This window comes from Lampetra planeri, chromosome 35 (assembly GCF_965212315.1).
Source record: "Lampetra planeri chromosome 35, kcLamPlan1.2.h2, whole genome shotgun sequence".
In the NCBI taxonomy this organism is placed as follows: Eukaryota; Metazoa; Chordata; class Hyperoartia; order Petromyzontiformes; family Petromyzontidae; genus Lampetra; species Lampetra planeri.
Window position 1 is genome coordinate 9,582,162 of NC_136141.1, and position 25,792 is coordinate 9,607,953.

The 25,792-nt window shown below is 43.0% G+C and overlaps 1 protein-coding gene across 2 annotated transcripts; it reads right to left on the reverse strand.

Moving 5' to 3' along the window:
- Window positions 1-273: 273 nt before the first annotated feature.
- Window positions 274-25,515, reverse strand: LIG1 (DNA ligase 1). 2 transcript variants are annotated; one of them, XM_078611154.1, is made up of 26 exons: window positions 25,293-25,515; window positions 22,769-22,855; window positions 21,405-21,831; window positions 20,202-20,310; window positions 18,977-19,069; window positions 17,843-18,166; window positions 17,535-17,694; window positions 16,224-16,334; window positions 15,233-15,289; window positions 14,481-14,653; window positions 13,789-13,955; window positions 13,078-13,154; window positions 12,309-12,400; window positions 11,453-11,552; window positions 10,486-10,571; window positions 10,244-10,359; window positions 9,095-9,190; window positions 8,447-8,557; window positions 7,876-7,947; window positions 7,121-7,265; window positions 6,352-6,434; window positions 6,053-6,205; window positions 5,133-5,186; window positions 4,312-4,455; window positions 2,746-2,838; window positions 274-1,839 (listed from the first exon to the last, which is right to left on the reverse strand). In XM_078611154.1, the coding sequence occupies exons 1-26, from the start codon at window positions 25,307-25,309 to the stop codon at window positions 1,753-1,755; spliced, it is 3,234 nt and encodes a 1,077-aa protein (XP_078467280.1). In that variant the 5' UTR covers window positions 25,310-25,515; the 3' UTR covers window positions 274-1,752. The 2 variants fall into 2 exon arrangements, with proteins under 2 accessions (XP_078467280.1, XP_078467281.1); XM_078611155.1 differs by having other exon boundaries at window positions 17,843-18,163; window positions 25,293-25,508.
- Window positions 25,516-25,792: the final 277 nt, after the last annotated feature.

Here is a 25,792-nt window from a genome sequence, read left to right on the forward strand (position 1 = left end):
TTTGGTTTGTGGTGACGCGATTGAAATTGGCCAGTAAAAATCAAGGAAATCTGTAAATCCACCTTTTAGATTAGGATGAATGAAAGCAGTTTACCGTTATTAGAGCACTGAGGCTTCCTTGATCAAGTTATATATATGGACAAGTGTATGGATTTGTCAGTGATCAAAGCAAAAGCAGGTAGTTTATATTTCCCAGTTGAGGATGTATTGAGTGAGGCTAGTTTCCTTAGCACGTAGAGCTGTGATAGTGTAAAGGAGTTCCAGCCGGGCAAGTCTTAAACTTGTTCTTTATTTTCTTCGGCACATAAAACACCGCAACATGCAACACGTAGCGGAATTTATCCGTTCAAGGATCCTCGCAAATCCCTTTAATGACTCCTTTTATCCCCCTCATCCTTCTCAAACTTCCCTTGCCTCTCCACCAAGTCCACCCTTTGTCTCACCTATGCTCCCCCAAGACCCCCCCCACTTGTACATGGCTTTCCCAGCCATTTCCAAATTACTCTCTTGACCAATATAATTTGAATGTTCCACCTCCATCACAAAATAAGATTGTGTGCTCACGTCAGCTTTCCCCCTAAACCAATGCTAGCTCACCAATGTGAATCTAGCACATTATTTGAACTCGGCTGGCATTTGTTTGTTTATTTATTACTTCATAGGGTTTGCCTCGGTGTCCATCAGAGCATTATGCAACAGCTTGGGGTGGGGATCACCAATGCATTTTAAAAGTGGCGAGACTTGAGATGGGAGAAGGGCCAATGATGGATGTGCTGAGCCCAAAACTGGAGCGCTGTTTGTATTCACCAATCTATTGAAGACGTGACCAGCCGAAAAAGTCTTTAAAAGTCTGATTACTTTAAGAAGAACATTAATAACTAGTAGTTTTAACGTAATAGGAGGGGGGTTTTCAGCCACTTATCAAAGTAGAACTATTAAAGATATTTAATTACAACACCAGAAACAGCACGCCTGGTAAATGTTTTTAGAATAACTTTCATACCCTATCCTGTCCAGCATGGCTTTCGCAAACAAATCCTACAAGTGGACAGATAAGGATTGTCTTCTGTACAATTGCTACTCTACAGAAACTTGTGAAAATAACACTTTTTTTCTCGGGCACGTAAAATATGCAGCGAGCCATTGCCGAGTTAGTTTCACCGTGAACCACGGAGATATTGACAGGTTATATTGCGGCATTTATTCTTCAGAAGGCACTACTTGTACAAATTCCCCGAAAGGATACTCATGGACGTAGAATAAAACCTGGTCTCGTGAAACCACCGCATATTTTCACGCAAATGTGCCCCCATGGAAGCTGAATTATATACTGTGTAACAAAAAAATATAATTTTTTTGTTGCTGGGTAGTAAGTGTTATTTTCTAATTGCTTATGCCTCAAAAGTACAGAAAATTATATTAACCCCACAAACTTTGCTTTTGTGACCAGGACTTTATGTGAAGGAATGACACAAATACACACCACGTTTTCTCATTGAAAATAGGTAAATTAAAAAATATCACTGTCCTGGTCACAAAAACAAAGTTGTGGGGAATAATAGTAGCCATTTTCCATAAGTTTGAGGCACACGCAATTAGAAAATAACACTTACTACCCAAGAACAAAAATGTTGTGTTAGTGAATTATTAGAGGTCGAGTCGGCAGTAGGCTGGTTTCAGCAATGAGACTGACCCAAACACTCTGGATCCCCCCCCCCTGATACGGAAGAGGCTCGCGTATGCAATGTCCATCTAGTAAAACTCTTCTTCGCCCGCATCCTCGGCCACCGATGATTTCTGATTCTGTATCTGCTGCTGCTTGTTATAAAGCTCTGCCACCTGCACACACACAGTACATGCACGGCTGTCAAGCAAAGCGGTCGACTTCAAACATAAGAGCAAGCAAGCTGTGACAAATTACATGTTAAAATGTCTGGTGATGTTGGAAACATGGCGCACACAAAGTGACTATTTTATCATCGGGAACATAATACATCTGGCGGGGTGGTGAAATAGCAGCACTTGAATTTCCATCAGAATGTTCCTGCATTGAGGGAATGATCACACGAGTTTTGTTCAACGATGGATGGACCAATGGAAAAAACTGGACCAGGCATTAAAATTAATAACTTTTTTTTACCACTGGCTCAGAATTGCCAACACGAAATGACCACTGCCCAATTTCCATTTGAGCAAGGGCACACTTTGAATAAAAAAATTATGCACCAAAGGCATAAAAAAGGGGTTTACTGCTGGAAAATGTATTGTTGTCAAAACATATCTAGGTGAAGAATTACTGCATGCCATCATTAAAATAAGCTTGGATAAGATCATAAACGGAAAGTTCTTTGGGCACACGTTTCTCTGCGAGGGGCGTACGCCAAGGCTTATTAGAATAACCAAACAGCTGTCGCTGCATCAATGGCGACCAGTCATTATGGGCCGGGTCCTACTCGGGAAAAAAATAAAAACGCTAAACAATACACAACTGTAGTAGTAGGTTTTTACCCTTTCAACTGGTACAGTTGAAAGGGTAAAAACCTACTACTATATTTTGCCACTGGTAAAGGAGGTCTCATAGAGTAGTATACACAACTGCTCATATATATCATAAACTGCATACACCATCCTCCCCCTTTCCCCCGATCCTCACATGGGCTTCAAGTGGCGACCATTACATTTACCCACAGGCCACCACTGCGTGACATTGCGTCCTAGCGCAAGCGACGTGCGCTCTGACCGTACCTGCGAGCTGCTGGTGGCGTCCTCTGGCTTCTTGTCGTCACGCACGCGGAGAAAGCGAGGAAAGCGCAGGGACACGCCCTTCTGCTTGTCCACCTGTACGCAGCACAAAGGGCGCAGAAGACCCATTAACCCTTGCCCACTGGGTAGTCCCATGGATCCATCTATTAGCGTCGGGCTCCGCGTGCGAAGGTCGACGGGTCAATGAATGGCAGTCTTTACTCTCTAGATTTGAAGTTTTTGTGACTGCAAGGATTCATACTCTTTGTTTTTTTCGGTAAAGTCACGTAGGTAAAAATAAATAAATAAATAAATAAATTAAATCACGACGTTTCGGAGGCAACACAAGTATCCGTCGTCTTCAGGTGGAACCGTTACAGCCAAATTCCGAAACATCGTGATTTCATTTAGTTGTTTTTTCATTCATTTATTTTTACCGACGTGACTTTACCGAAAAAAACAAAGGCTATAGTATTTACTCTCGTCAGTGATGAGGAGTAAAGGCATGAAACACATAATAGGTCAATCATGACTGTAATAACCCATTATAATTAATAGGCAATGGCGGCAATCCAATGTAGCAAATAATGGTAATCCAATATATCATGACACCTTTGTCGGTGTGTAATCAGATTACTATTGCAAGAAATTTGGACTTTTTATAATTAAGTTAATGTAAAACAGATATGTGGTACACATTACAACCATTGATTCTGAGCAACCCACTGGCCGAAGGGACAGGGCGACAGGAAGATGGGTGGAAGGGGCAGCACGGTGGAGGAAGAGCTTCAGAGGTGGAAGGGTGGTACAGAAGACCAGGTGTGTTTTGTCACACACATGCATCAATGTGATTACGTGTGTTTTTGAGGGTGTTAAGTATTGTGTCTGAATTTTGTATACATGCGTACACGGCGTATATGGATATATGTTTACGAACACATGCATAAGATTAAACTAACCAATTTTTTATTTGACCAAGTTAGGCCCACTGACCTATACAGCTCTTTTTCAGATGCGACCAGGCCACAAATGATAGCTCAACGAAGTGGTTCATCACGTGGAAATGTAAAGCAGCAAGATACTCTACAAACGCATGTTTCTAAATGTGGAAGGAACATTCCACGTGACCTCGGGGAGAACAGGCAAAATTCAAATACAGGCATCAGGGTCGGGATCGAACCCACGACCTTCTGTATACTAGGCGAGGGAGTTAACACCTCGCCACCGGTGTGCGATAATATTGGGTGTGTGTATCGTGTAGCGGTTAGCGCGCTGCGCTACAAACCCAGCACCCCGAACCAGATTCCCGCTCACGGCCAACACAAGTGACGATTATCTGTACCGATCCTGGGCCTCCCCTAGGTAGACTAAGTCTCAAATAAGTACGTACCTAGTGCAGTGTGTAAACATCGCCACTAAGGAGACAAAGGCGGCCGGGCGTGGTGTTGGCCACCCACCCCCTCGTGTGCCATTCTGGCCTTCATAGGTGTTCGCTAACAGCACGTGCCCCAACAAGGCTGTACGGGGGATCTTTGTCTTTGTTTTGGGTGCGTGTGTGCACGTTTGTACCAGGCCGTTGGCTGCCTTGTAGACCGGAGACACTGAGAGGTCGGCGCACTTGACCTCCCACACCTGCACAGCGTCAAACCAGTGGTCGGGCTCTGCGCCACTCTCGAAGCGGTAGTACGACCGCGGACGCTCAATCACATGCTCCTGCAGGTCCACACACGAAGATAAATCATAAATACAGACATCCCCTTTGTTAATCAACTGCTGCACAAGGGCCTCCCCACGCACTGTGGATATCGGGGGGGGGGGGGGGGGGGGTTATTCGACCAAACTTCACTGTGCTGGTGTGGAAGGCGGGGGTGGCGGTGGAGACTTGGAACCTTAAATGCGAGAGACTTGCACATTGTTTGTGTGGCTTTAGCCTAGGGATGGCTCTGCATGGGGGTATATATATATGCAATCACCAACATACGCGACAACAAAGACCCTATATTTGAGCTATAAAGACTCGTATGTATGTTGAACTTTCACAACGTACGTCGCCAACCATCGTAATCGGAGGCAAGTGCTCTTAACAAGCACCAAGTAAGGCTGGCATGGTATATAAGGGTGTGGAATGACTAGCACCAAGCCCAGCTGCTTTCATTTCCCAGCGTTGATAACACACCACACCGGATACTTATTTTTTTGTTGATTCAACATGATATTGAGGCCAGATTAATGATCTAAATGCTAATGAAATGTAAATCAAAATTAATATGCTCCATTCACTGTGAAGTTGTGGGGATGTCATCCACAGTGCTCTATTTGGTTTTATACGATACAAAAAAAAAATTCAAAAAAAAATCATAACATACTGCGGAATCATTTGGAACTCTCACCTTAAAAAAGGCAGCATGCTTCTCCAGGTCTTCATCCTTAAATCCCGTGCCAATCTGCAGATAAATTAAAAGCGTGTTAACAAACGTGCATGAATACAATCGGAAGAATGGTACTTGATGTGACAGAACACTCTCCTATGCATCCACACCTGCGGCGGCCACATTACAATCAGAAACACCAGCAAAGAGATCTCTTTTGTGGCACTCCCTGGTCTTTTTGGTGATTAGTGCTGTCAGTGTAATTAGTGAAGTTATTAGTAATTAGTGAGTCGAGTGTTAACCCTTTTCCGTTCAGAGACGTTTGCAAGTTACAGGGTGGGTGTCCTGTTCACCGCTGGATCTCGGAACGCGCGAGCGGCACAGCGTTAATTTTATTTAGAGAGACGTAGCGCCGTTGGTTTTAATGACATTGTATTCACCGCAGAAAACCGTAATGACACGACTGCACTCTATGATAGCTGACGCCAAACTGTGCCACACGCCCTCCCGTATGGGCCTTGTGGGAACCTCGCTACCGATAAAGTTACTTTAGTTAAGTTATTCTTCTGGTTCCGTTCTGTTAAGTGTACGTCATCGGAACGGAACCGGAAGAAAAACTCATGACATACACGTACGTCATCGGAATGTGAATGGGGGAATATGCTAATGTTAAAACAATTCAATTGCTAGTATATCATTAGCGATTATTGTTTTCCAAGCTGTTACATCAGACACTGGAAATCCCAATGGATTCCCGCTGATTGTACTGGGGCCACAAAAGGTAGCCAGCCAAGAGATGGCAGAGGTGAAGCCATTACCCCTCATATGCTAAATTAAAAAAGGTTTTAAGGCTCAGTGAGGATCGGCTCTAAAAATGTATGTGTATGTTTTTGGCGAGTGCTGGCATTACACCGGGCGAGCGCGTTGGCGGAGCTCCTCACCTTGCAGATTGTCTGGTACTCCTCGTTCTCGTCGTCGTAGCAAGCGAGCAGGAAGCCCCCGTACGTGCCCGTGCGCTTGCCCCGGCCATGGTATCCACCTACCACCAGCAGGTCCAGGGTGTCTCCAACCCCCTCCAGGTAGTCCTTCTTTAGCTGTTTGAGACAGTGGATCATGTCCCCGACGTGGTGACGCAACGCCACACACGATGCAGCGCAGAGCAATACCGGCGAGGAGGGTAAAACCTCATAAGTATCTATTCGAAAAAAAAAATGTACAACCCATGAGAAACAATATTCACCTTCAACCAGTTGTGGGACCTCTTGGCAATCTCATAGGTGGCGTCCACATCAAGAGTCTTCACCATGAGGCCTTCACAAGAATCTACACATGAAAAACAATGACCCTAAATGATTGACTTCTCTTATGGATACATCTCTCTTATAAGCTGTCTTCTATCTCGTGCAGAAACATCTTCCATCTCACAGACACATGAAGTACGATGTTCTTGTTGTTACAAAGTCACATATAAATGGGTAAAGACCTTCAAAACGATGAAAAAATTTGAAGAATAAGTTTTACTCTTTCTGGCAATAAAACAGTTGTTAAGCTATTCGAACACTAAATATATTGAGATCCTGAATTAAAATTAACCACATACTTCTGGCAAACATGCAAACAAACATGCAAAAAAAATTCATCGTTTTTATACTGTCAAAAAGGTCCCATAGATAAAGACCATCAACTCAATATACTTGAGAAAAAGGTTTAACCTCGATGGCTGACTGCCCAAATTCAAACCCAAAAGTGTCGGAGGTGTTGACGAAGTGACGCTATCTGGGCATTATCCTGCCGGGTCACTTGACCAACTCGACAAACATCCAACTCTCAAAATTATTTACCGCAACTTTTGACAAGCGAGGCCCCCTTATGTATAGTTTGTTGTTGTCACGTTCCGACTCTGTGTCCCTACTGGACATCTGTGAAAAAGAGCTTTATAGCTCATAGGATTCCTCCGGTGTAAATACATATTCGGATTCTGATGCCCTGGGTGCAAGGGGGTAACTCACCACGAACAGATTGCTCCAGGAACTCCGCAATTTCCTCCGTGTTTGAGCCGATCATGGCTGTGGCAAACATGAATTCCCCTTCCACCTCCTCAAACGCAGCACGCAGTAGCTCCCGCCGGCGCCGGAACGGCTCCTTCACCAGCGACTGCACATAGGGCGCACAGCAGATGCTAAACACATTTGCTCAGTGCGTTTTGAATCCTCAATGTGGCAAGCGCAACTGTTGATAGTGTGTGGCCCTCCATGATAAGCGTAATATTACATAAGTGCGTGTACAGCCCTTTTGTGAATCGACTGCTAAAGAAAGGCCTCCGAACGCTACGTGGGTCGTATAGGGTTAGTTGACCATGTCTTATTACGGTGGTCAGTGAGAGATGGTGCAGAGAAAGACGTGGGGGTAAAGAAATGCAACAATGGATTTTGCTGCACTGCCCTCTGCTGCCCACAATTTAGCTCTGCAAGCCCAACACTTGTTCAACAAGGTGGTCACCCATCCAAACACTATCCGGGCTCAGACCTGCTTGTCTTCGGAGGTCCATTCAGATGATCTGGTCATAGGCTATACCTGGCTGTACAGCGATGGTGCATCAGCCGCCACATCTTGGAATATCCCCGATCACAAGTTGGCTGATGGGTCATTATGCACAGCAGAGACCTTCACCTTTCTGTGTCTCCATTAACTCCGAAAAGACACGTTCCTTCCCGCCAATGTGTAAAGGCACCAGAGAGAAACGTTTTTATTTCGTTAATCTTACCTCCCCATTCAAGTAGAGCAGATCAAAGGCATAGACACAGACTTGAACTTTAATTTCTGAGGCATCAACATCCTGAAACAAAGCACCATAAAATGAGAGCTGCATTATTCTGAACTCTTACATGTGTTACATTTGCTGACGATATTTACATTTTATATGTAGTTTAAATCACATCTTAGTTCCCCTGTGCAAAATGCTGCAGTATGATCCAACCCGTGTTAGACAATCTTGGGCATAGACTGCGGAGGAAAGCGATCACAAAAAAACCCATCACAAGATTGTAGAACATCAGCTAAATTGATTAAAAACACTTCTCTATTGTTGAGGACATAATTGTTTTTCACGGTTTGCCGAGGTATCAAATTCCACATCCTCACACTAATTTCACACAAGACAAAGAATGTCATCTTATTTCTTGCTCGCTGGCTTGAAGGAGCAAACCGCCAACAGCGGATAAAAATTGTTTGGCAGGGAGCACGCAAACTGCCCGGTCGTACACCCAAGCTGCCGTCGGTCGGCATTGAATTACGCGACGGCTACCCGCTGGGGCGCTGAGGGCATCATTTCTCACCTTCCGCTTGCGGGTGGTGAGCACCTGGAAGGGCTGAATCTGCTTCTTCTCCTGATCCCAGGCTACGGCCTCCGAGTCGATGACACATGAACGCACGTGCTCCTTCTTGACCTGCAGGGAGCATTGTTCACACGGCAACATTTCACATCATCTGGTGCCTGATGTGTAATTTAGAGATTTTTTTTTTTACTACGTTCTATCCGCATGGCAACAGATCTGTTTTTGCGGTCACCCTTGTCTGTGAAGATAAAATATGGTTGTCATTAAGTCAAAAATGTAATTTCTGAAATTCCTTTCACCAGGATAGAATGTCAAACATTCGCAAACAGAATATGTATTTATGCTGGAGGAATCCGATGAGCTATGAAGCTATTTTTCACATATGTCCAGTATGGGCAGGTCACCGAGGAACATATCCAAATATTATTTGCGTATAAAATGTTACGTGTAAATTTTACTGCATATACGTACAACAATGTATGCACAGAAGACCACAATGTAATTTTTGTGCAGTGATGTAGTATAAATTGAAGACGGATTTACGGATTTTAATCGAGGATCTCGGCAGTGCCAATTCAATAAGCCAACACGGCAATCAGTTGCCCAGTAACTCCCTGCAGGTGTGTGTGGTTTATAGCGTTGGCCAACCTTGCTAAAACGGCTGATGATGTCAGGGTACTTGCTGGTGTTGTTCTCCTGGTTTCGGCTGTAGATATGGAGGTCCCCATTCTCCAACAGATGAATCTAACATAAAACGTCATTAAATTATTAGGGAAAAGACAATAAAAAATATATTAACGTGAGCTAATTTACCACTATTCCAAACTTATAGGTGCAGTAATTTAACTGTTCAATTTGGGATAACATACCGGCCGATGCTCCTGTTAAAGCAAAGTAAATAAAGCATAAACGGGCAGGACACGTCTTGAGAACAAATTATGAGAGATTAACAAAATTAACTAGACAGTGTAGAGCGGAAGAAGGCAAAATAACCAGAAGGCAGTGGAGGAGATGGTGAGAAAAATAAATTAAACAGTTTGGAGGATGTGTGTGAACAAGAGCAATGAATAAAAGTAAGAAATGGAAGAAAATGATGGAAGCCTATGGCACAGCAGTGGGAAAGTTACAGGCTCCCAACATCGGCACACACTTCAGTTAAGATATTAATACTGTCCAAGGGTGGTTGAGGTAAGGATTCACTTCACAGCAAACCACATGCACTTTATTAAATCCCTCTGCTAACATAACGGAGCAGCAACAGAAATCAAACTGGCGATGTAATGTGATCTGGCTGGGAGACATTTGTTATTACTAATCCATGTAGACGAACAAATATCTTTCAAAACTGTTTATTTTATTTTATTTATAATCAGTTACATAAGATTGTGCTTCCAAAAATTTACCATTAAAGAAAATATATAAATATCCTTGCAGAATTCCTACTCAGCAGAGCATCGCTTGTCAAAGAGTTGCTCAGAATGATGAAAGAGGGGTTTCATAGTAGTCACTTATGTAACAATTTTACACTAATTAAATATTAGTTTGCCATGTCAATTATCCTATTTATAAATTATAGCAGGTAAACTCAGACTATCAACTCAGCCCACCTACCAATCTGGTTAATTCACTGGTGGCTGTCTGGACTCCCACCGAGGATCTCAAGTTTATTTTGTGTAATCAGGCGAGACCTCAGCAGTGTGTTTGCTCAGTGTGTTTTGACACGGGTGCATTAGAGCTACTTGAGCCACCAGATAACCCGGGAAAATAACTTGCAAATGAATAACCCCACAGCCGTACCTGTGCCCGCTCTCCATCATACTTGTACTCGCAAGTGAAGGCTGCTTCATCAAACCTCTTGAGCACTTCTCCAATGCCCTTGGTTGGGTGTGCCAGCATGGGCTTCATGGGCACTCCTGCCACAGCATCATGTACATGAGAACAGCGATGTTGAGCAATGATGTCAGCGTGAAGGACACATTCATGCAGCAGTGCATTAACAATGGACGATAATGAGAATTATGCTAACGGGCGCATTTTACCTGGGGTGAGTTTGCAGAACTTGGGCAAGTTATCCAGGCCCTCTTTGAGCAGGGTTGACACAATCACGTCGTAGTTTGGCAATTCGCTGGAAGAGAAACGTAACATCATTAGCATTCAAAGAACCAAGACAACAATTGCAATGCAGTGGTTAACAACATCCTATGATTTACTTTTAGTCCACTCATCCGGTGATATCCGGGGATTTTCTCCATAGAGAAGATCATGGCTACTACATTGCAATGAGATTAAGTCAATGATAATTGTAATCTTTTACGATCAATGAGGGGAAATGAAGACCATAGTTTCAGCTGTGTGGCCTATCTTACGTGCTTGACAATTAAATGGGTGGTTCTATGTAAATCGATGGTGACAGTGCCAACCCACACCATTTAAATTTTCCTATTTCAATATGTAATGGTGAACCTCAATATTTCTTAAATTCAGAGTTAACAAACTCAACCTATTATCTTTAATAAAAACGTATCAACTGTAAAATTTCCACCAATGCAGCAAGTTCATACTTCATCGTTAGCATCATTTGCAGCTTTGTCAATTCAACGCTGGATGACTGCATCCCTATGCCATGGGTGCCAGACGAGCAAGATGTTTGACCACGCTTCACTGCAATTGGTGAAGGTGGGCGGGGTGGGTCCAGGATGGGTTCAGATTATCACTCGCTACTGAAGTTAGTCGTGACCTGGAATCGCTCCGCCCTCACTTCTTGTTTATACCGCCTAAATTGGAAATGTGACGAGGAGTGATCTGGATGGCAGTAATTCTTGAACAGATTGCTTATAGGGCATGAGCACGCAATGAATGAAACCAACGCCCAACTGTGAGCTGGCCATACATTATCTACTCTATACACAAAAAGCTCCATGTGGCCAACTGGTGGAAGGCAAGAGCTATACAACCATGTCTCAGAAACACTGCACGGTGGTATACATCTTGTTGTTCAGTCCTTACCAGTAGGTCTGCTTCAGAATCTGGTTCTTCTCTTCTATCCATGCCTTCCGAGAGTCTGGCGACATGCCTTTTCCACCGTCCAGTACCTTCGGTGGGAACTCTGCCAGAAACAAGGATAATTGCAGTGATTGGTCCTTCTTTTACTTATATATCAAACCATTCAGTCAGGGTATCTTTTCTCAAACAAGCATTTGGGCGGTGTTCATCACTGACTTTGCAGCCAGCTATGGCTGCAAAGTTTGGTAGTACATGTTATGTATATCGTTTATTGTAAAATTTCAATCACAGTTCCTATGATCACTGTTACATTGCTTTTATAGCTTTATTTTGGCGATTTTGAAAACGTTTTGGTTTAGCCATATTTGTTTGTTGTAGTACAGAGTTAGACTGATAACTTTAATCCAAATTGTCGTGTGGTTGTTACTGTTTGACTTGCAACCCACTGGGATTTTTGCACACAGCATTGATATATGGTGCTTTTTCTGGAAGACTTTGCTGTTTTTTCCTGGATTTTTCTGTTTGCGTGTAGTCACTAAGATGTTTCTTGTTCATGTTTTTGTTTGTTGCGGTTGCACCCGATTCAAGAGCCGAATGGCTCACATGGCTATACCAAATAAATAAACTGAAACTGACTTGAGACTTTAAGCTGGTGATAGAAATTCCACATTCATGAAAAATATTTTACCTGCAACCTCTCCACAAATCACTTCCCTCGGCCTTGCAGAACACAATTTTGAGAACCACTACTCTCCACATGATCCAGCAACCCCTTCTCATAAGTGACAAATGGCACACGAGTGTCACCAGACATGGTCCACGTTACCCCAGCGGGTGTGATGACCGATGGCCACGTTACCTTGTCCAGGAGGTGTCAGGCTGACGGCTTGGGCGAGGGCAGCGATGACGGACTGTTCTGCCAACCCAATACGCAGCTTCCCTCCCAGTGACCTGAATAAAATCAACGAGCGTTATGTAATGTCAATTAAGCAAAAAAAAACATTGGGCAGTGCTCATCTCTGTTGGTTATTGACACACATGACTCTTTACCAGTCGTATAGTTAATGGAGTTTATTGTTAAGTGATGTTTTTGGAGCAGTTTAAATAATAGTTACAGATATATGATACAGGTTATTGTCAAATGGTAATCGCTGATAGATGTGTCAAGTTATGTATAGCCAACATAGGTGAGAGCGACGGAACTTCCAAACTTAGCTGTGCTCATGTTTTTATTCCATCACTTTAAACCTAATCTCAGGGATACAATTATGACCTCAAAAGAAGGATTTAAGCCAAAGTGGTCTCAATGAGTGCACTGCTTTAGCATTAAGTACTGCAGGGCCCTGTTCATTACCTCTACGGCGTATTCGCAACCTTTAATAGAACTGGAGATTTTACGCGAGAAAATGCAGCTCATGGTAGAGATAAATTCCTACATCTCACACTTTGCAACATAGGGTATTGGCCTCACTGTTCTACTCACGGTGATTCTCAGTGGCTAGTGGGGATGTCATCCATCAACGCGAGTGAAATATTCAATAAATAAAAAAGAGCACTGTCATTTGGTGTTTGACAAATCAAGGAGAGTGATGTAGGCGCCAAGGTGTCGCCAACTTCCATGCACTCACCTGATGAGGTAGCGAGCCTCTGAGTGCCGGCAGGCCACAAACATGGTCTTCACAACATCAATCTTCTTGTTCATAGACTGGAAGCAAAGATACAGACGCAAAGCTTGAACGGATATCAGCATCCCCTAAGAGCTTCACGATGTGGAGAGCTTTTAACAAAAATAGTCAGAGTGAAGATGGGTCTTATTCCTGGAAATATGCAGGTGGAAGCTTCACCGGCAGCTTGGCTCCTTGAATTACGATTGAAGGTTGGGCCAAAGGAAAAGATGGATCAAGGTGATCCAGGAAAGGTGTGGTTTGATGACATGAAAGAGTGGACTGGTGGGACATACGCCCAGATGGGTGCAGTGTATAAATGACTGGCCCTTCAAAATGGTTACCAGAGCCTCTGATGCTCAAGATAATTAAGGGAAGTACAGAATGAATGAGTGGACGAATTTAAGTTCGCTCAGTATTTCCCATCAAGTGGGAGATGTCCTCGAGTTTGGTGAACACCGTGGTAGCGGTCAGTTTGGGATGGATGAATATTGTGCAATGGGTGGTTTGATGACATGAAAGAGTGGACTGGTGGGACATACGTTCACAAGCTGGGTGCAGTATATAAATGACTGGATACATTTCACACGATAAATGGTTACCAGAGCCTCTGATACTCCAGATAGATTAAGGGAAGTACTAAATGAACGAGTGGACTCAATTTAAGTTGCTCACAGTATTTCCCGTCAAGCGTGAGATGTCCTTGAGCTTGCTGAACACCGTGGTGGCATTCAGCTTGGGAGGGGTGAACATGGTGCGCTGGGTGCTGCGGCTACACTCGGCCACAATCCCCAGGTCTCCCTTCTCCTGGGTCTCCGCCTTGATCTTGTCCAGCTGCCGCCCTGTATGGGCATAATCAGAAAATTGGAAAAACACCAGCAGCCACGTTCAACGGAATATATATAAGAGGAATACATTTTATTACATATTTTATTGTGACCAATAACAGTAAATCGGATGACATAAAACCATAAAAAACATATCCGCATATAAAATGCTTTATAAATTGGATCTGCACATTTCACAATAATCCTTTGAAAAGCTATTAATAATCCATTCCCATGTTTTAATCATCTCTTAGGTTGCCGAATTCAGAACAGCATGCTCGCCACATTGCTATCATTCCACCCCTCTATGAAAACCACATCTGTCCTCAATCCAGCAGTAAAAATTACATATCCCTCCCTGTCGACTTCACACCAACCAATGCTCACAGTGTCAACCTCAGGTTTTACGATAGAACGAGGTGACCGGGATGGACCCTGCTGCCTAGTGCCTAGCATCACTGTTGATAAAACACGCAAACGCTGTGAAATGTGTTCACGTAGAACTTCCGCTACGCAACACGCCCCATCGCATGCACACACCTGTAGCCTGAGCAACGGCTTTCATGAGGATGGTCTCCCCGATGCCGAGCTCCTGGCCCAGGTAGGCAGGGCCCAGCTGATTGAGGCACAGGTAAATGCATGGAAGGAGGTCGTCCGGGGTGAGCGCTATGACAGAACGCAGGAAGTTGCTCAGCGTCTCCACGATCTTGAGCCTGAAGTGAGGACAACGTGAACATTGTTGTGAGGCGCCAAAGGAGGACAAGCAGGCAAACTCTCTCTTCTCTTTTCATCTTTAGGGGCATCCTTGGCCATTTTCCTAACCTTCCTGATCTCACTTCTTCTCACACTATTTTACACTTATTTAAACCGCAGAAACTATTTCTCAGCTTCCAATTCAGCTCTGCAATACTGGAGGTCCCTCACCCTATAATTCCTTCACTGCTCTTAGGTCCTGGAATGGCTTTTCATTATATCTGTGAGAGAATCAATCACCTAGAGATAAGGACTTGCACAGCTGAGGACTGACCACATGGCTGTATGTGTTAAATATCGTTGACAACTGAAAAAAATCCCCCAAAATTCATTGCAGCACGTATGTCATATTATTTTTTAAATTAACGTTTTTTGGTATTACAAATATTTGGCATTTGCAAATTGTACAGTATATTTTATATTCCAAATATATATTGTTTTGTAAACTAATGTTATTTTAAGGCCTTGAAACACGAGACGATCAAGTTACTTGTGTCGTTAACTATCATATTTATGAGATGAATTCCCCGTCAACTCACCGAGCAGACTCCTCCTCAATTTTCTCAAACGTCCTTGCTACAGCAAGATAGGGAACCCTGAACACACAAGACAATATAAATATATTACACATTTCATCAGCAACTAGTGGTTATAACGCAAAGATCATCATCTCCATTTACAAAAAGAGTAATGTCTTTATAACTATCAGAAATAACCGACTTTGCTCATCTCATCGATTGAGCCAAACACTCCACCGTAGTTGCTTTGCTTAGGAAGATCCTATTCATGTCGGCACAAGGGCTTCTAACAATGGTATGTGGCCAAGCACGGTTGGGTTCGTACGGTGCGAAAGAAGTTCAACGTACAAATTTTTGATGACACTGGCTGAGGGTGATTCGAGGAATGAGGCACACAGATGCATACAGCTCAGTAAATGTAGGTTCCCCACTCATTTTCTCCACATTCAAGGTCAACATCTTCCATTGTTTTTTCATAATGACCTCCATAAGGATGAGAACCAGGCAACATTTTGATACTATGATACAAATTGTATTATGAATTGAATCTAAACAAGGATATATGTTTTTAACCAGGTAAGGCCCAATGAGCTAAAAAACTATTTTACAGAAGCGACCTGGTCACAAATAACAGCTGTATTAAGTGGTTTATCACGTGGAAATTTATAGCAGCCAAATACTCCAAACACGTTGATTCGAAATGTGGAGGGAAAAACCGGAGGACCCGGAAAATAATCCAGGCGACCATGGGGAGAACATGCAATCTCCAAATATTCAGGTGTCAGGGTCGGAATCGAACCCACAACGTCCTCCATACCAGACGAGGTAGTTAACATCTTGCCACTGTGGCGCCCCCATGGTGGCGAGATCAAGCAATCTTTGTGAGATCATGCAAGATCATGCAGGCCTGAATCAACCATGCAAGCCTAGTGAAGTGAATGGGTGATATATATATATCACAACTGTCTCGAAGCTATAGGAATGAGTGCTGGATAGCAAGATGAATGTTCACCTTTGTTCATGTTCCCAGCAGGCGTCATTTATTGGGTGGTAATGGCTTTTCGCGGGATTGTAGTTTTCTTGTAAGCCTGGTGACGTCTCCACTTTTCCACCTCCAAAAAAGCTTAAGAGGGCATAAGCAATAAAACACTCATAAACGAGGTAAATAATTAATCATCTGCACATATTTATTTAACATACTGACCTGCTTCTAGTGGACATCTGTGAAAAAGCACTTTAGAGCTCATTGGATTCCTCCAGTATAAATAAATATTCAGATTTATTCTGATTATAATATATATGCTTAGGTTGTTGAAATCACCTAAAAACATTGTATTAATTGGCCTATACATTGACAAGTGTTCCATGGAAAAATAATGTGCGTTTAATGGGATCCAACTGTAACTTAATTTTTGGGGTGCTCCATAGTGAAGGGTCGGCTCTTACAATATGGCATTGTTGGAATTAGTAAAATAGTCCACCCCAAATTAATCCATCCTAAATCGGTCCACCCTAAATCGCATCCACACAAACCATGGCAGATGCAGACACCCGATGCACAAATAGAAAATGAAATCATTTTCCAGTGTGCGACTGTGGCGGTCCAGAACAGACCGTAACATATAACAACACAATGCACGATGATCCACAAATACGGAGACATTACAGCGATACACTCCGCAGTTCCTGATGTGGTTATCTGGCTTGACCACATGGATGTGAAATTGTAGTTATTCTGCATCTACATTAGCCATACGAAACAAGAATTACAAATACAGTAAAACCTTGGATGGCGAGCATAATTCGTTCTGGAAACGTGTTTGTAATCCAAAGCACTCGTATATCAGTTGTGATCACGTGACGCTCGGCAGACAAAGCGTATACACGTACTACTCGTATTGCAAGACTTCGCTCGTTTATGAAATTAATGTTTATTTAAAATTTTTGCTCGTCTTGCAAAACACTCGCAGACCAAGTTACTCACAATCAAAGGTTTTACTGTAAATGAGAACAAGTTTCCACATAAATAGGAAGGCTCACACTTCTGTAACGCTTCATTTGTCTTGATCTTTTGCCTGTTGACACTATATACCTGCCCAAAGTGTTGACAAGTTGTAAACTGCTCTTATAAGCAACATCAACCAAGCAGCTCGCTTCAGTCTCAACCAATTCTCCAGATATGTAGTAAAAGTTAAGCTTATAAGTTTGGGCTATAAGGGAAAGGAATTTTTGTTATTTGTCACTGTGCTGTACTGACCAATGATTCGACTGCTTTATGGAATGTTTAGCAAACTTGAGTATCTTGATAAAGATTTATAAATACCTGCTAATAGGCTTGGGGCTCGGTGTAACATCTTTGTCAACAGCCTTTTCCTTGTCCGTCTTCTCTTTCTCTTCCTCTACCTCTTCATCTGCCGTGTTCTTATTCTCCTCCAGCACCTTCTGCTCTTCCTCCATGACCTTGGCACAGCTCTTCCTCGGCGCTGAAGGCACGAGAAGGTCACAAACGGTTACAACCTGGTTCACCCCATCTCCGTTGACGCCCCATGTGCGCGCTGCCAGGGTGTCACCCCTATTGACTGTGTGAAACCACAAAAAACACTGCAGTACAATACGTTACTGTAGCCTCACCAAAAAAGCTGCTCATGACTTCTTTGCCCTTGCTGTTGGGGGCTGGCTTCTCTGTTGCTTTCTTCTTTGGTGTCTGTTTTGAAGACTCATCTGCCTTATCTGGAGAAATTATCCTTTCCTTAATTTTCTTCTTCACAGATTTTTTTTCACGCTCGGGGGAGCCCTCCTCAGCAGTGGGCTCATGTGCGGAGTCTGCGCTTGTGTTTGCTTTGTCCTTTGGTTTCGTGATCTCTGCTTCAGTCGCCGACGTATCCACGTCCATTGGCTCGGCCACATTCTCCCCTTGCTCTGTGCTCGTGGGAATCGTCTCCTGCTTCTTGGCTGCTTTAAACAAAATAAAAAGAGAGTTAGAACAGTGCACATCACTTTACTGTGGTTGATTACGGACATTTATTGCAGTCACTATCCACAAGGAAATGTTTTAATAAAAATTACAAAAGTAGAGCATCTGCTGTAAATTGCACACTCAAGCCTGGGACATGTGTTTTTAATATGCCACTATTAGTAATGAAATACACCCTATTCATAACGTTCACAATCAGCAAACTGAATATTTTAATTCTCAGATGAAATATAAAAAATCTAAGTCATAAACAAAATCGTTATGATGGAAACTAATTCAGGGGCAGTATTTGCCGACTAGGCTGAGACCACTGATCCATGACACTTGTGAACCAAATTTAATCATAAGTAGTTTGCCTAAATTCCAAACCACGATTTTATAAGTGCAGGCAATATAATTCTCATGTAGTTTTAGTTCTTCGTTAGCAGGTCATCTCTGGGGAACCTCATTATTAAAATTAGGCCAATGTTTGCTGACATAATAGCTCGCATCTGAAATGACAGTCACGTTTACCTGAACTGGAAGTTAATAACCATTTTTATCCAGAATTTCCCAGGTCTCCTTTCCACATGAGACCATCTCAATGGGCTCTCACAGAGTAAACTACATTAACAAATTCTGAAGGGTATTGTCAAAGCATCAACAAAATATACATTTTTTTAATTAACCACAACTAAATCACCATCCCCTAGGTTTCTTCTGCATGAGTTTCTTCTAATAGACCTTTGCGCTACATGAAATCAATCTCCTTTTGCAAAGTTGGCAAAAGACAACTGGAAGTAGCAACTCACGTGTGTCTCCTGCGTCCTCTTGTTTGGGCTTCTTGGAGGAATTCGAGGCTTCAGGGGAGGCATCGAGCTTCCGCTTAGGTAATTGTTTACGGGCTACACAAGCGTACAGGACGATAAGCCAGAGAGCCACGATTAAAATCTTTTTCAATCCTTTATATTAAGTTAACTTGCTTGCGCGCTTAGGACCGTGCAAATCTTTCGGTCGTTTTTTAACCCACTTCCCGTGATCCAATCGAGCTGACATTTTGCACACAGACTCGTTGTGCGTGACAATTTATTTTCGTGAAAAATGTTTCCAAAATTTTCCACCTTTTAGGAATTTTTTTTTTATCTTTTATTTAAATACCAATGTGATAAAAATGAAACTCTTACTCAAGAAAAACAGAAATGAATAATAAAATAAAACCGATGCCACGCATATAAAGGATTTAGTGAAAAACTTTGTTTTTACGGGTTAATTTTTTTCTGAATCCTAACCGTACAAATCCATTTTTTTTGGTGAGCAACTGTGACTGTGAACATCACCCCTTTAACTAATCCAAAGCAGTGTTCTGCATTGCAAGGCCCCTGGGGCCACTGGTGGGCCCATGGTGGCCTTTAGTGCGACCCCCGACAATACACCCCCCCCCTTGCAGGCCGTGTGGCGGCTCTCACACTGATGTCTTATCGGTAAAAGTGCCCACCCCTCCCCTGAAACTTTGTGAAAGAACACTGACCTATATAGAGTTAATGAGGCTTATAAAAAATACTCAAAAGTATATTTTGTTTTTAATGGTAATCACACCATGTTATTGGCATGTAAAAAGCCAAACTAAATAATTATTCCCAGCATTACCTACAGACAGCAAACTAACAATACATTATAAAGCATTCACAGAAAAAAGACCATAGTACAACCGTCAGCCTTCTAAAAAGCCAACAATGTCACACGGTAGCACTGCTTCAAGTTGTTTTGCACATCACAATATAAATGATCACTTTTAGGTAATAAGCAATTATTAAAAAAAAAACTATTAAAACAAAACTCTAAACAATTATTGCACTGTAAGTCACATAATAAGTGAATGTAATTAGTGAATTTATACATCTTATTTATGACAATGACACTTCAAAATTTTACTTCTATTATTATTTCACTCATTTACTGCAAATTCGAATTATAAATTGCATGTCACAGTTCAATTTTATTTGTCTCTTAGAACCATGTACAAGGCTGGCACCTGACCTGTCTTGCGCTTTGGGATGACCAAATTTCCTTCTGGGGATGTGGGCAGCGTGGGACTTGAAGTTCCAGTCTTGGCATTCACATTTTCAGTCTCCTTTGCCTTGCTTGCCTGCGGACCAGAAAGTGGGGGGAAAAAACCATCATGGCTATTAAACAGAAAAAATACAAACATCTCCAATTAGTCATGCAATCTGCCAAATAAGTTATCTCTTTGCCAAAATGTTGTCATGGCACACCAGCATGGTATTATAACCAAATTTAGTCGATAAAGATTTTTCACGTATATGATAAAAAATCCCTCATTCAATGAATTTTTCTGTGAATAGCACCCACACATTCAATACAGATTAGGACTTGTGGTGTATTTGTCAGGTACATCCAGCTCAAGCAGGGAAGTGTTTTTACTTCATTTAGTAAATTGTCCAGATTTGGCTAGTTCCGATCACAGCATTGCTGATGCGCAATGTATATGCATTTTTTTTATTTTATAGAGCGCCTTCACTCAAGGCGCTTGATGTAGTTTTAAACACGGTGCCAATAGTATGATTTAGATGGCAGGAAGTGCAAGGATTGAGGAATGAGTGACAGAGAGAGGGTACTTAGGGTCACAAAAGGGTACGTGTGTGACAAGAAGGAGTGGAGGGGTGAGGGAAGGGAAGAGCAATAGAGAAGAGGTTTTGCTTTAGAGAGAAATGGAAGGAGATTCAGGAGGGGGACTCCTTAACGTACAAGGAAAGTATATTCCAGTGGAGGGATGCAAGGAGTGAAGACCAAAAACGGGACTGGGCACGGAGGAGGGACAGAGAAAATTGGGGATGAAAAGGATGACAGGGGACATGGAAGTAGATGAGAGAGGCGAGATGAGGTGGGGCAAGGCCATCGCGAGGTTTAAAGACTACCATCAGCTATTTGCAAAGACAGCTGTGGTAAAAGGAAAGCCAGTGGAGTTGAAGGGGAGGTGAAGTGTGATAATTAAATGCTAGAAATGTTTAACATCCAGTTTATAGAAACGTAGCTTCTGATTTTCTGGTGAACATGCTATTTGAGCATGTTAACCAGTCGGCGATTGAGCTAAAAAACTTAATTCGATGTCAACCAGACTGGAGAAGCCACTACACATACAACCAGGTCTAAATAAATTTCATACCACGCAGCAGAGTCATCATGCGGTAAAAAACGTGTAAAATTACAAAGTTTCTTTACCTCTGGCTCAGAGGTGGAGGTGTCGACCTCCTCTTCACTCTGTTTGCCAGGTGATTCTTTACTCTTCCCATTCGACTTCACCTCATGCCCTGCTGTTTTGTCCTTCTCCACTAAGACTTTACTATTCTTAGGAGTCTTCTTCTGCTCTGGCGTTGGCATCCTTTCTGGGGTCTCCCTCTTTACTCGCATCGTATTCTTATCCGGGGTAACGGTGCTCTCCGTGGTTTTGCTCTTTTCCGAGCCTGTGCTCTTAGGCACACCGTTGTTACGTGCTTCCTCGTCAACATTGTCGTCGTTATCATCGTCATCATCGCTCTCCAGGACTCGCCGCGTTTTCTTTTTAGATCTTTTAACGGGGGATTCGGTGTTGTCAGCAGCAGGTGGAGAGCAACCATTCTTCTTTGCTTTAAGTGGAGTTTTCGTCACTCTAAGGAAGTTACACAATTACACAAAATTGAGGGCCGCATTTCAAAAGCAACTTTGGTAATAATAGATAAATTCCATGATAGATGGTTTTTTTTGTGTTAGATCACAAATATAAATGTGTCGTCGTTAAACCGCCCCCACCCGACACAGCCTACGTGTTAAACTATAGACAACTTATACGATGAAATTCCTATGTAACATCATTGGATATTTTACCAACGGATAAATTACGTCTCAAAATCCACATGCAGTATATAACAAGTTAAACCATGAATAATTCACCAAGTACAATGTTCGTTAATCCAGCTATCCAATGTTGATCGAGTGGTCAATGTTACACATTCATCGACAAAGATACATCCGATAGCTTACATCCTACGGTAGGATAAAGAAAACCTTAAGATGCTTTTATGAGCATTCATAATTCATTTGGATTTGGCAATTAGATGACATGGTGTGGCATTATACTCCATGCTCTAGGAACAATATATTTGCATCAATTTGTATTAGATTATACTTTTTTTACCAGCTTAGGCCCAATGAGCTGTTATGCTCTTTTTCAGAAGCAACTTGCCCACAAATAATAGCTCAACTTAGTGGCTTATCATGTATAAATGTCTAGCAACCAAATACTCTCTATGCATGAGGTTTTTCCATTTTATCTGGCAACAAAACAGGTGTTAAGTTGTTAAAACACCAATTTGAAACCTTTTACAAGGAATCATGACTGCATTAACCGCAATACTGTGGTCAAAATGCAAACAAAAAATATACTCTGATAATGCATGTTTTTTAATGTGGAGGGAAAAACTAGAGGACCTGAATAAAAATCCACACGATCAAGGGGAGAACATGCAAACTCTAAATATACAGCAGGCATCAGGGTCGGGATCGAATCCACGACCTCCTGTATACCAGGTGAGGTAGTTAACACGTACACTTTTTCTGGTTTTGTCTTAGTTTTCTCAGGCTGCTTGGGTTTTATTTTCTCAGGCTGTTGGCCCTTTGCTGGCTGGAAAAAAGACCTGTGGGGAGAGAATGAGAGAAGTGCAATAATCAAGCAGAAAAAACCAACACGTTAACATGATCCAAGCCTGGCGTGTGGAAGCAGTCGTAACAAACAAAAATGACAACATACTGTATGCATCATCTTAAACGGCGAACAACTTGTAAGACCCGAGTTTTAACTTTTAACGCTGCCAAATGTCCCGTTCCAGTTTTAAAATGGGAAATTTTGGGCTTAGCGATCAACAACTAAATCGCGACACTTTTACCACGACTCTGTGCAAACAGACCCGGGCTACAGCGAACTTACTCGATCACTCAAGTTGCCGAATGATGTCAAAATAACCATATTGTGCCACGTCCCTTCTCAAAGATGCTGGCGATGATGGCATTCCTGCCACTTGGATGACACGGCGAGGCACAATACTCCGTGCTTGGGCTACAATGTATTTTGCATTCATATTCTTGGTTCTTTCGGTAAAGTCACGTAGAAGGGAATTAATAAAAATAGAACAATACAATTCTCACGACGTTTCGATTGCAACACAAGCAATCATCATCAGGTGTGAAAACGACAGCAAGAAAATTGTGGTTTTCACACCTGATGATGATTGCTTGTGTTGCAATAGAAACGTCGTGAGAATTTAATTGTTTTATTTTAATTTTATTATTTCCCTTCTACGTGACTTTACCGAAAGAACCAAGACTATGAATCCCTGCAGTCACGAAAGCTTTAAATCGATATTTTGCATTCGTTTATATTGTTAAGTATTAACACGTCCATATTACTCAAGACACTTGTAATATATACACACACACAGTACTCTGTTGCGTCCAACTGTTCAAATTGTATCTAATTCAGTCTTCCCTGGCTTCTTGCATCCGATTACGAATCACGATTCACCCGGAATAACTTTTGTATGTATACTGTACATTGAACTTCTTTCGCACCGTACGTAGCCAAGCGTGCTAATCGGGGGTGTGGGGGAAGGACAACTAAATACAAAAATCAGTTGTAAAACTTTTAGTTTTAAATCTACGCATTTAGCCTGCAAGGAGAGCAACACTGCGATTAGCACGGTTGGCTACGTACGGCGCGAAATAAATTCAACATATTGTACTGTACATATACAGAGCCCTAAGTCTTGTTCAGGAGAGTACTGCTACATTCGAGTGTTCTGTCCACACCAATGACACTTTTATATATGGGAATAATCACAAGAAACCCCCACGCCAAACATACAAACTCAACTACACAAAGATAAACTTGATTTGAAGCTTTCGTGACTGCAGGAATTACTCTTTGGTTCCTTCGGTAAAGTCACGTAAATTAAATAGAATACGACGGTTAGATTGCAACACAAGCAGTCGTCATCAGGTAGAACTAAATTTGAGAGACAAAACACAGACACGGAGACACACAGACAGAGAGACACACAGACAGAGAGACACACAGACACGGAGACACACAGAGACAGACAGAGAGACACAGACACACACAGACACGGAGACACACAGACACGGAGACACACAGACACGGAGACACACAGACACGGAGACACAGAGACAGAGAGACACACAGAGAGACAACACAGACAGAGATACACACAGAGAGACAACACAGACAGAGAGACAACACAGAGACACACAGACACGGAGACACAGAGAGACACACAGACACGGAGCCACAGACACACAAAGAGACACACAGACACGGAGACACACAGACAAAGAGACACACAGACACGGAGACACACAGACACGAAGACACACAGACAGAGAGACACAGACAGAGAGACACACAGACAGGGAGACACACAGACACAGAGAGACAACACAGACACGGTGACACACAGACACGGAGACACAGAGAGACACACAGACAGACACGGAGACACAGACAGAGACACACACAGAGACAACACAGAGAGACACACAGACACGGAGACACAAGCAGAGAGACAACACAGACACATGTTGTCTCTCTGCTCGTGTCTCCGTGTCACGTCTCTCAAATGCAGTTCTACCTGATGACGACTGCTGGTGTTGCGACCGAAACGTCGAACTCTACACAAAGATACAGGAGCCGGGCCCTCAGCAAGCCTCTTGCTGCCAGGCCCCTGGCCACACCAAGATCTCGCAAGCCAAGCAGGTTGTGCTTGGACCTGGGGTTAACCACCAGGGCTACTACATACACGGTGGGCATACAGGAAACAACAACACGTTGTACTGCACTTCTAGGCTTCCCGCCTTCGCGAAACGCGCACGGTACTTTTGAACATCCGCGCCCAGGGTGGTGGGGAGGCCTTCGCCAAGCAGTGGCCTGACAAAAGGGGGCTATAGATACTAATAACGACGACGACGATGATTATAAAAGTTGCTGCTTTATTACAGCATCGACAACCAGCGCGCAGCTACCCTCGAGGCCCACACGGATCGAACACTCCGCAAACGTACGCGATGGATCTCTGCATTTTCTTCTCTTCGTCTGTATGTTATTTTTATTATTATTATCACGGCAATACGTTGAGGGGTTGTTTTTTTAAATAGATAAAAAAAAATTACAACAAAACGAAAACGTTCAATAAATATCAAAGCGTCGAGACGACGACGACGCGCCGTGCAAAAGCTTCCGCTGCGCAAAAAGTTCGCGCCAAATTTTGGTGGAGGTGGGTGGAGTGGAGGGGGGTGGGGATGGAGGGGGGTGGGGATGGAGGGGGGTGGGGATGGAGGGGGGTGGGGATGGAGGGGGGTGGGGATGGAGGGGGGTGGGGATGGAGGGGGGTGGGGATGGAGGGGGGTGGGGATGGAGGGGGGTGGGGATGGAGGGGGGTGGGGATGGAGGGGGGTGGGGATGGAGGGGGGTGGAGGGGGAGGGGGTGTAGGGGGGGTCAAAAGTCAATCGCGCGTGACGTCACCACACGCCTATATAATGCAAGTAAACACAAAGCACAACA

Bases quoted from the DNA above. Each gene is read 5' to 3' on its own strand.
- LIG1 (XM_078611154.1), bottom strand. The intron at 10,360-10,485 runs GTAAAATGCGCC...ATGCTGTGGCAG, and splicing joins GTTCTGCAAACTCACCCCAG to GAGTGCCCATGAAGCCCATG. The intron at 6,206-6,351 runs GTGAATATTGTT...TGTCTCAAACAG, and splicing joins GGTCCCACAACTGGTTGAAG to CTAAAGAAGGACTACCTGGA.